The 9,740-nt window shown below is 33.9% G+C and overlaps 1 protein-coding gene and 1 long non-coding RNA gene across 2 annotated transcripts; one reads left to right on the top strand and one right to left on the bottom strand.

The window, feature by feature from the left end:
* The first annotated feature begins 2,628 nt into the window (after nucleotides 1-2,628).
* Nucleotides 2,629-3,135, top strand: LOC143557089 (uncharacterized). Its single transcript, XR_013139510.1, has 3 exons — nucleotides 2,629-2,663; nucleotides 2,753-2,796; nucleotides 2,885-3,135. It is a non-coding gene; the product is annotated as an uncharacterized LOC143557089 (long non-coding RNA).
* A 1,836-nt stretch (nucleotides 3,136-4,971) lies between these two features.
* LOC143557099 (1-aminocyclopropane-1-carboxylate oxidase 3) lies at nucleotides 4,972-6,676 on the bottom strand. The gene is made up of 4 exons (XM_077046256.1): nucleotides 6,473-6,676; nucleotides 6,154-6,380; nucleotides 5,382-5,715; nucleotides 4,972-5,255 (listed from the first exon to the last, which is right to left on the bottom strand). Exons 1-4 carry the CDS (start codon nucleotides 6,575-6,577, stop codon nucleotides 4,998-5,000), a joined length of 924 nt encoding a protein of 307 aa, XP_076902371.1. The 5' UTR covers nucleotides 6,578-6,676; the 3' UTR covers nucleotides 4,972-4,997.
* Nucleotides 6,677-9,740: the final 3,064 nt, after the last annotated feature.

Below are 9,740 nucleotides of genomic sequence, written 5' to 3'. Positions count from 1 at the left end.
CGGCTCAAGTTCAAGAACGAATTGATAATCAAAACACTAACGAGCACATAACTTTAGGAATATGAGCTCTCGTATTATTATAATCAAGAAAAACGAACTCAAAACTTGATTACAATAAGGGTGACCCTAATTGACCGATAAGTAATAACAAAACAGTAAACTCTAATTGCAACCTCATAAACTCATTAAATAATTAATGAACAAATAAGTCTAGCCCGATCATCTTGGGCCTTATAGATGGCAGAATTAAGTTAATAGATTTAACTTGTGTTGTAGATATTTGTGTCCTGAAAAATATCCGGATCATAACTTGGAGTTCTTGAAGTCGAATCGGATTCAGTTGTTTCACTTTGCTATTGAAGGAACCAAGGTACGGATGATTTCGATTCTGTCCGCAATTCCATGTTCTAAATTAATAATGTAAGTAGTTTGTTGTGTTGCATCATGATGTTTGTCTAGGTGGATATAAGATTCTTTGAGATCTGATCTGATAGTTTTCTTATCATGGGTATGATGACTTATTGCTTCTCGTACTGGTTATGGATCCACATTTCAATTATTCCACGGATTAATTGAAATAGTGTTAAAAATAGATCGAACAATGAGTATCATCAGTCAATAATCACATTTAGAGCATCACCGTTAACCGCCTTCATGGGTAGTGTTAATTGAAGATTAAAAATCTTGTCATGCATGTAGTCTCCTATATCAAACACTAGAATTATTCATTCTCCTTAAATATGAGATTTTTGTGCTAATACTTTTTATCTTGAAGAGAGTCAAATAACAATAAATTACTAATTTTACAATAACTATATATGCGGCACTAGGATAATTATACACTGTTTGAAGGTCTATAAATTAAGATTGAAAAAATATGAGAACAGGTTAAGCCGATGTGGACACTTACTTTTGGTTTTAAGAATTAAGAGTAACCGGACAATGTTTAGAACTTTTTGGTACGTAATAAACACATGGACCTAATAGCTTTTTCATAAGGTGCTTGATGTACATTTTTTTTTGCTTTAGATTGTTCATTTTGGATGCTTATATGGATCGCTCTTGCAAGGTACTTAATCAAGGTATATATAATATATATTTTAACAAATTTGAGAAGAGTTTCAGATGGTGACAAAACGCATATTGAAATAAGAGGCGACAGACTGCCACATCCGTGAATCTGCCTGATGAACTTCACTCTCCCTCTACCTCTCACATAAATGTGAGATGCGACACAGACAATAGTTGACCAGGGACCTTGTGATCCCCTTCTCTCTTCCGTGACTGCAACTACTCTCTCTCGCTTCTCCTCCGCATCGGTGCCGTCCCTAGATCCCGTTGCAGATGCTCTAAATTCCAAAACAGTTGTCATTCAAAATCAATACCTTTTTACGCAAGTCAAAACACGTATAATCATATTTTACTTGGGGTGGCAGAGGTGGTGTTGGTAATTAGAAGAGCAAATCTCACAAATGAATATCAAGAACAAAAGATGGATACACAAACTGAAACTCTGATTAACATGATACGAACACAAATTTTTTTTTTAAAAAGAAATGAATATATTCGTTGAAACCAACCAAACGATTTACAAACATCACGACATTTGGAAATAAACACCGTATAATACTTATTACTAATAACAGCGAGACCCTTATAATATACAATTTTAATCCTAAACATACTTTATACTAATGACAATTATACCCTAAGTTTAGTTTAACTTAGACACTCCCCCCTTAAACTAAATTTAGTTTAAGTGAGCACTTCATCCTTCGAGATGTGATTGTTCATTACAAAGGTGTTGGTTCGTCATCCTCATGCCCGATAAGGTTTGCCTCCGCCTTTTTCTTCCCCTTTTGACATTCATGCTTAGAATGTCCAAATTCATCACACTTGAATGTCTAAGACTGACGGGTGTTTCATTACTCCAACTACGTTACCAAGTTCTAAAACTGCTCTTGACAAGGATAAACTTTTATATGCAAAGAGAACCATAAACATGTAAAACTATCATATAATCTTGTGATATCATTACAAGAATGTGGCGCTTCTACTTATAATGCAATCAAACGTGCCATTAGAGAAAACTCATAATACCATTTTCACTAGGTCTGGGTAAAGCACAACTAATTTTGGGATGACCTTGAGGGGTTGAGGCACGAAACCAGTGGAAGCTGGATACGATCCTGAGAACTCTGCTATTAATGGAGAATTAGGGGCTATAATCTTGATCTCACATATGAATGATTGCTCACTATGAACTGAAATGTACATACAAGGGGTGAATTTAATAAAGAGTTTGAAGATAAAGCTTAGAGTTTAAATTAAAAGGTTATCTAATTTGCTAGGACATATTGTTAGGAGTTGTATAAATAGAGATCTTCTTAAAAAGAGCTTTGGTGTGTTTCGTTCTTCACAATAATAGTGAAAAGAGTTGAATGAGTTATGTTCTTATTTGTGTTCATCTGACTATCCGATTGCTGTTCGTGTGTTTATCAAGATCTGAGCCAACAATCTCTGCTTTAGAATATAGATTCCCTGATAATAGTATCTACAAGCAAGTAACCGATCAAGTATACGCTTGTTTTTGTATTATCATGCAGGAACCTTATATCGATATTCCCGGGATACCATAAGAGAAGCATTAAAAGTTGTCATTGGTATTTAATCTCTTCTCTTCATCATGTATTGTATGGAATTTAAAGTGTAAGCTAAGTTGAATTCTAATTCTTCTCAATTTTGTTGGCAGATGTAAGAAACCACCCTTTGCTGATTCATTGTAAAAGAGGAAAGGTATTTGTTTTCTTCTGAGTCCCACTGTTACCTATCTCTAATTATAAATAATAATATTCATTTATTTATTTATTTTCCCTTAATTCAGCATCGTACGGGATGTCTAGTGGGATGCTTAAGAAAGATGCAGAAATGGAGCCTACTTTCAATTTTTGATGAATAACAGAAGTTTGCAGCTGCTAAAGCTAGAGTCTCAGATCAGAGATTCATGGAGCTGTTTGATGCCTCTAGCTTGAAGTGGTGAAGCCCAATTCACATGCCCCGTTTGGGTCGGAATAAATTTGATTTCCGGGAATATGTTTAGTAGTTCAGGAGTGATGTTTACCATTCCTTCAAGAGTAAATGAGTCTGTTTTAATTATTATTATTATTATTAGGACTTTGATTCCTTTCTGCTCCTGTTGTACTTGACTAGTTTGTTCTATGCATTTGCTAAGAACTATTTGTCATTGTAATCAATCAAAAGGAATGAAAGTAAGTTGATTTTAAAAATATATTTTGGATGTGTAGTTTCTTGTGAATCAATGAAAATGAAGAGAAACAGTAACTTTCATCAGATCAACAGCCTTGACGCAAAACGGAAGCACAAAATGAATAGTTCTCAAAGTTATAAATTATAGCCTAAATTGGCACTTAGACAGGTGAAACAAAGAAAGGGTTAATTCCATGTGATTTAAGTAAATGATCACTGAAAATAATATAAAATAAAAAGCGTTTGATTCACTCTAGCAGAGGTCTTAGGTTTGAATCTAGTTTTCATTGGTTTCCACTTTCCACATTAGCCCATGAAGGCCACACGCCCCGAGCAAGCTGCATTTACATGGTGGCATGAGTTTTTCATTCGGGTTTTCACGGTTACCCAAAAAATACATACGAAAGAATTTGGGCCAAACTGATGCAGTTTGCTAAAAATATCTCTTCGAAGCCCAACCCCGTAATTATGAGTCCACATGCAATATATTTAATATTGCTTATTATTAGTTTCAAAAGCTTTCTGCATAGATGCAACTAATGCTGGTTTCTAAAGTTATTTTCCTTTTTTTACTTCAAATTTACAATCTGCATAATTATAGATGGCACTAATATTTTTTTAACGTCTAATTAGATCAACGGAAGCTCTTTGCTTTTTCTTTCCCTATAATCAAAATGAAATTAATTGAAGCCAAAACCAAAAATAGTGGTATTTGCTAGCAACAACATAATGGAGGCAGTCATGCTTTAAGTTGTGGACCTTGTGCTTTATTAAATATAGAATTGCTCATGACATCCTTGCAAGATTCTCTTTAATTTAATTCCCTTTGCGGAAAGTGAAGTCGGCAGAGTATATTATAGGCAAGGTTTATGGCTTTTTCTAATGGAAGGTTACCTAATGCATTATTGCATTAATAAGTGTGGACAACTTTATGGTCTGCTGATAGTGCTCACTGCTACATGCTACCTTTTCTGATGGCTCATCTGTTGCACTTAATAGCAAGAAAACAATATGACCATTGTCCTACACCTTTTTACTAGTAAAGGTAGTAAAATAATAGGTTGGCCGGTCGAGTCAAACGGGTAGTTTCTGATATGGGTCGAGTGGTGAATTGGATCAAATGGTGAATTTTTATTAAGGGTCGAAATGGTCGAGCAGGTCACACCAAATGGGAAATATTTTGTACGGGTCAAAATGGGTTGGGTTGGACCAAATGGATAATTATTTGGTCGGGTCAGGCTGGGTCAAACACATAATTTTGGAAAGCTTCATATATAATTATAAGAGTTTCACTATTTCAATAAATAATTTTGGAAAGGTTCATATATAATTACAAGGTTCATATATCGTTGTGAAGGCAACGCTTTGCCCATTTGAACTGTTTCCTTATAAGCTAATGCTTTTTTTATTCTAACTATTTGACAAACTCATTAGAGATAATGCATAATGTGAACGAGATAATACATAATGTGAAAGAGCAAGTAAACAACTGCACACCAGATCTCAACTAATAATTAACTGAAAATGAGTACAATAAACTTTTGTCATAAAGCTATAACTAGTAAGCAGGAAACACACAATTTTCTTTGTAGATCTTCTATGCTGAGACCTCTTAAACAAATGAAAAAAAAAAAAAAGCAGAGCAATAATTATTATTATTATACCCTATTATATAAATATCCCATTTAAAGTCTTATAACTGTTGCAACTGGACCCAAACCAACATTAGCTCAGACTGCTTTCATGGCTTCAAACCTTGGCTCCTTTGCCTGAAACTTCAAACCTGCATACAGTTTCATGTAATCATCAAACACAAATTTCGGGTATGCTTGTTCTTTCTCGGTCGGCTCCTTCTCCAACAATGTCGGAGCGGGATAGATCACAGCATCATTCCCAGGATTGTAAAAAGACGCAATTGACATTCTTGTCCCATTTGTCTGAGCAATAACTCTGTGCATCACACTCTTATACTTCCCATTTGTAATCACCTGCAATATATATCAGGTTATTAGTATCAGGGCTTAATTGTATTTAAAATAATAATAATAATAATAATAATAATAATAATAATAATAATAATAATAATAATAATAATAATAAAAATGAATGGCTACCTCAATTTGGTCACCAAGATTAATGACAATGGAATGGCGCATCGGTGGAACATCCACCCATTCGCCGTCCTTAAGAAGCTGGAGACCGCTAACTTTATCATCTTGGAAGAGCAAAATGATGCCGCCTGCATCGGTATGGGCTCGGAGACCCTTGATCAAGTCCGGCTTCGGGCAGGGCGGGTAGTTGCTAACCTTGGTTCCAAAGTTTGGACCCTTTGATCCATAAAAGGCCTTCTTTAGGTAACCTTTTTCTAATCCAAGATTCTCACATAGCAAATCCAAAAGCTCCTCTGCTAGTTTCTCTAGCCTACCAGCAAAATCCTTCATCAACTGCCTGCATCATCATCATGTTCATTAATTAGATCAAAAAGTTTGTTGTGAATAGGGTGTGCATGAGTCTGTTTGGGTCGGTTTCACTTGAAACCAAAAACCAAACTTTACACCTATTTTTTTTTTTTGTTAATTGATTAATTGATTAATACATAGTTAATACTTAAAACTTTTTAGTCATACTCATACCATTTATTAATTTCTTATAAATTACATAAAACTTGTTTTCATTTCGATTTGTCTTTTTTCAGTTTTTGGTTGATGCAAAAACGAAATCGAACTGAAAAACTGCTTTGGTAAGAACCATAAAGCCAAACCGTCCGTCTTTTATTAGATTCGGCTACTTTTTATTCTTTTACGTCGGTTTATTTAGATTTTGTGCACACTATGCTTTGTTTATTTTATTTTTTTTATTTTATACACAGATGAAAAGTTTAATTACCTGTATTCATCTTCAAGATCAGGAACCTCATACAGGTTCGAGATCGGAAGATGACGTAAGAAGAAAGTGCTCTCCCAATCCATATCAGTAACCTCAGCTTTCACACCTTCTAAAGCTTTGGCTGCCACCATTTCCTTAAACCTCTGCTCCATACATTTCTTGTAATGGTCCTTAGTCATCTTCTCCACTTTGTCAAGTAATTCATGAGGAATCCCATGATTCACCAACTAAAAAACACACACCAACCATTAGTAACATAATCCAAATCACATAAAGCTTTCAAACATTTTTAATTAGTTAAATGTAACATATTAAATACCTCAAAGAATCCCCAGTTTTCACATGCATCCTTGATCTTCTCCATGGTGACATCTCTCTCTGCACCATTTAACTTCTCCAAGTTGATCAATGAAAAGTTTGCCATCTTTCTTGTTCTTGAAACTTGTTTTTTTTTTCTTTTGCTTTGTGTTTTTGTGTGTGTGTGTTTGTGAGTGTATGAGTTTGTGTGTGATGGTTTAATGTTGGATGAGGGGGGTCTAAATTTATAGGAGATTTAAGGCGCAAAAGACAAAAGTGAAGGAAACTTCGTGTTATCTAGGTGAGAATTAATATTAAGGTAAGAAAAGTAACATTCTTGACCGATATTTGGACTAAATTGTGCCTGTTTTTCCACATTTGAAAAGTACCCGTAACATTATAAGTCAAGATATAGTCTTTCGGCATTTATTTTAAAACGTGGGTTCGAATATTAAGGACCCACTTTGGCATCTAGTAGTAAAGCAAGGCTGCTAGGAGACTTATAATTTTTGAATGTGAATTACTAGGAAAAACATATAACTTGATTCGTATCCACGGGTGTACCGGCACATTGATGCTATCCGAAAATTTTGTGTTACGTAATATTTGATGCTTACTTTTTACGTGTTATTTATGCACATGATACTGATTTACTGAAATCTTTCAAAGATATTTTAGAATTAATATATATTTTCTGTCACCACTCCTTTTGCTAACTATTTCCACCGATAAGAAATATTAACCAAAACTTTTAACCGGATTGACGATTGATTATTTTACACACTTTACTACTTTAAGAAAAGAGAAAAACGACGTTTGATGTATCAAATCATATAAAATTTAGCTGGTCGAAACATCAGCGGACCACGTCTTTTTATTATTTCTAATATTGTTTAATTGAGAAAGTATTTATATTGAATATTTGTACCATTATTCCTACTTGATTTCTTTATTCGGCATATAATTGAATAGCATATGATACCCACCAAACAACTATATTAACATTATATCGACGAGACTACTGCAAAATTATATTTGAAATAAAGATGTCATCCTTTATCATGGGGAAAAAGTTAAAATAAAAAAGGAGACAAAAATAAAAAGGGTGAGAAGGATATATGGTCACATAAAAAACCGGTGAAAGAAAATTTTAAAATATTAATAAAAAAAATCATAACTCAAAATATAAATGAACAAAATATAAAATAATGTTGATTAATATAACACAATATCAAGAAAAAAAGAAACAATGTTAAGGAGGAAAAGACACAATCAATGACAAAAATAAATACAAAACGCAATGATAAATTAAAAGAAACAATGGTCTTTTTAACTCAACATTGTGCCTTTTTCAAGTTTTTTCTTTTTTTTAGAACGAGAAAAACAGTAAAAACATTTTTGTGCTTTTATATTTTTTGTTTTTTTATTAAATTTTGAGTTATGATTTTTTATTTAATTTTAATTTTTTTTAAAGAATGGTTTTTTATGTGACTAAAAATCCTTCTCATATTTCTCCATTTTATCTCGATTTGTAGAATAACTTATATTAAGTTAAGATTAAGATTGTTCAACAATATTTCAACTTTGGCAGTCAAAGTTAATTTATATAATTATATGTCATTTCCTTCTTCCTTCGCAATTAAATATTAAATATTAACCATATTTTATTTATTTCCATTTCCAATCTCTAGTGCTAGCAGCCTAACACTTGTAGGTAAGGAGACACGCGTGTTAATATTATGAATTCAATTGAGATGTCAATTTGAACTTTCATTAGTAAAGTTCACGTATTATCATCTTTACGTTTTTTCAAAGTAAACTTTCTTGTGTTAGTTTTCCATTCAACTATTTAAATTAGTCTAGTAAAAAGGAACCGGTGAATTGTAAGTTTTGAAAAAGGATCTTTCAATGTGATATCAAATAACTTAATGATTAGACGGAAACTAATTAATAAGCTGATTTCCTAACACCAACACAATGACAATAAAACACGATGAATAAGCTTCAATACACATGTATATTGATACATCGGGTGCTTAAGCCCTTTACAAACTTACACAGGTGATCGACAAACGTATACGAACAACCCTACAATAGTAAACATACATCGTATATATAGTCTACCAACCTAAGCCCAAAACAAACTAAAGCCCACTGAAATCAAGAGATTTCGGTTTACATATTATAGCCCAACTAAGCCCAAAACAACAAAGCATAAACCACAAAATATGGTCCAACAATTTCCCTCTTGGTTTATTGCTTCATTCATACTCAAGTATGTCAGCATCTGCTTCCCTGTGTGCACCTGCCCATAAAGCAGCACGAATAATTGATCCTATCAAACTTGTATACTCCTTGGTAGCTGGCTCATAAAGTGATTCAGCTGAAATCTGAAATCTGCTAAAAGTCCTGAGATCTCTCTCCTCAAACTTCAATAAATCCCTAGGATCAACAAGACGATATTGACCCTGTTCAGTCTTATGATAACTGTAGCCGTCACACCATCATATGCCCAAAACTTCATTTCATTAAGAGCTCCCTCAGGAATTCACTTTATCTGTCGGCGGCCACATCACATTTACCATGGTCTTGTTGGTACGTGGGTCACGAACACCCTTAGCTTTCTTGAGAAAGGATTCGGTAGTAGGCATGTTTGGAAATACACGTTCCACTTGAGAACTCAAAAAGTTCCAAAACTTTTTAGCTCTTGGATCGTTATTCGGATTATGAAAGGGAGCATGAAACAAGTCAATCAGATCGACCTTCGTCCAAGACCCGAAAATCTTCATTTTCTCATAGTACTCGATGCTACTAGATTTCCGTTTGACTCACCGCATCTCTTTGTCCACTGCATATCCCCATAAAAGAACCCTAGAGCTATCACTGTATTTATCAGAAAAACCCTTTTGTAGATTCACAACAAATTTTTCAAGGTGATCAGATTACACAACGTTCTGATTAGAATTTCTCTTTATCAACATCTTCCTCATCAATCGTTCCTTCTGCTCATTCGTCTTTGGTGGAGCTGTCATGTATTTCTCCATTTTAGCAGAAGTATCGATGTTTGAAGCAGGACGCTTATCATGATCAACATCAGCAGCACATCTAAATTCATCTCCAAACTTTTGAATAAGTATTTGTTGGAGACTTAGATACATCGCAGTAAGGCCACCCATGCTAGCTTGAAGTTCCTGAATCTTTGAATCTTTATCAACAAGGCTATCTTCAAGCTCTTTAATGCGAACATCCTTTACAATTGAGTCTTGTTCAAGTTCAAATACTTTGCGTTG

Source organism: Bidens hawaiensis, unplaced genomic scaffold, assembly GCF_021521415.1.
Source record: "Bidens hawaiensis isolate Kalapana, Puna unplaced genomic scaffold, B.hawaiensis_p1.1 tig00018812_1, whole genome shotgun sequence".
NCBI lineage: Eukaryota > Viridiplantae > Streptophyta > Magnoliopsida > Asterales > Asteraceae > Bidens > Bidens hawaiensis.
The sequence above is the reverse complement of the archived record's forward strand: the minus strand, read 5'-3'. Positions and strand labels throughout refer to the sequence as shown.

Excerpts from the sequence above, each read along its gene's own strand:
- LOC143557099 (XM_077046256.1), bottom strand. The coding sequence starts at position 6,577 with ATGGCAAACTTTTCATTGATCAACTTGGAGAAGTTAAATGGTGCAGAG. Across the intron at positions 6,381-6,472 it reads AAAACTGGGGATTCTTTGAG|TTGGTGAATCATGGGATTCC; the intron begins GTATTTAATATG and ends TGTGTTTTTTAG. Across the intron at positions 5,256-5,381 it reads ATCTTGGTGACCAAATTGAG|GTGATTACAAATGGGAAGTA; the intron begins GTAGCCATTCAT and ends TATATATTGCAG.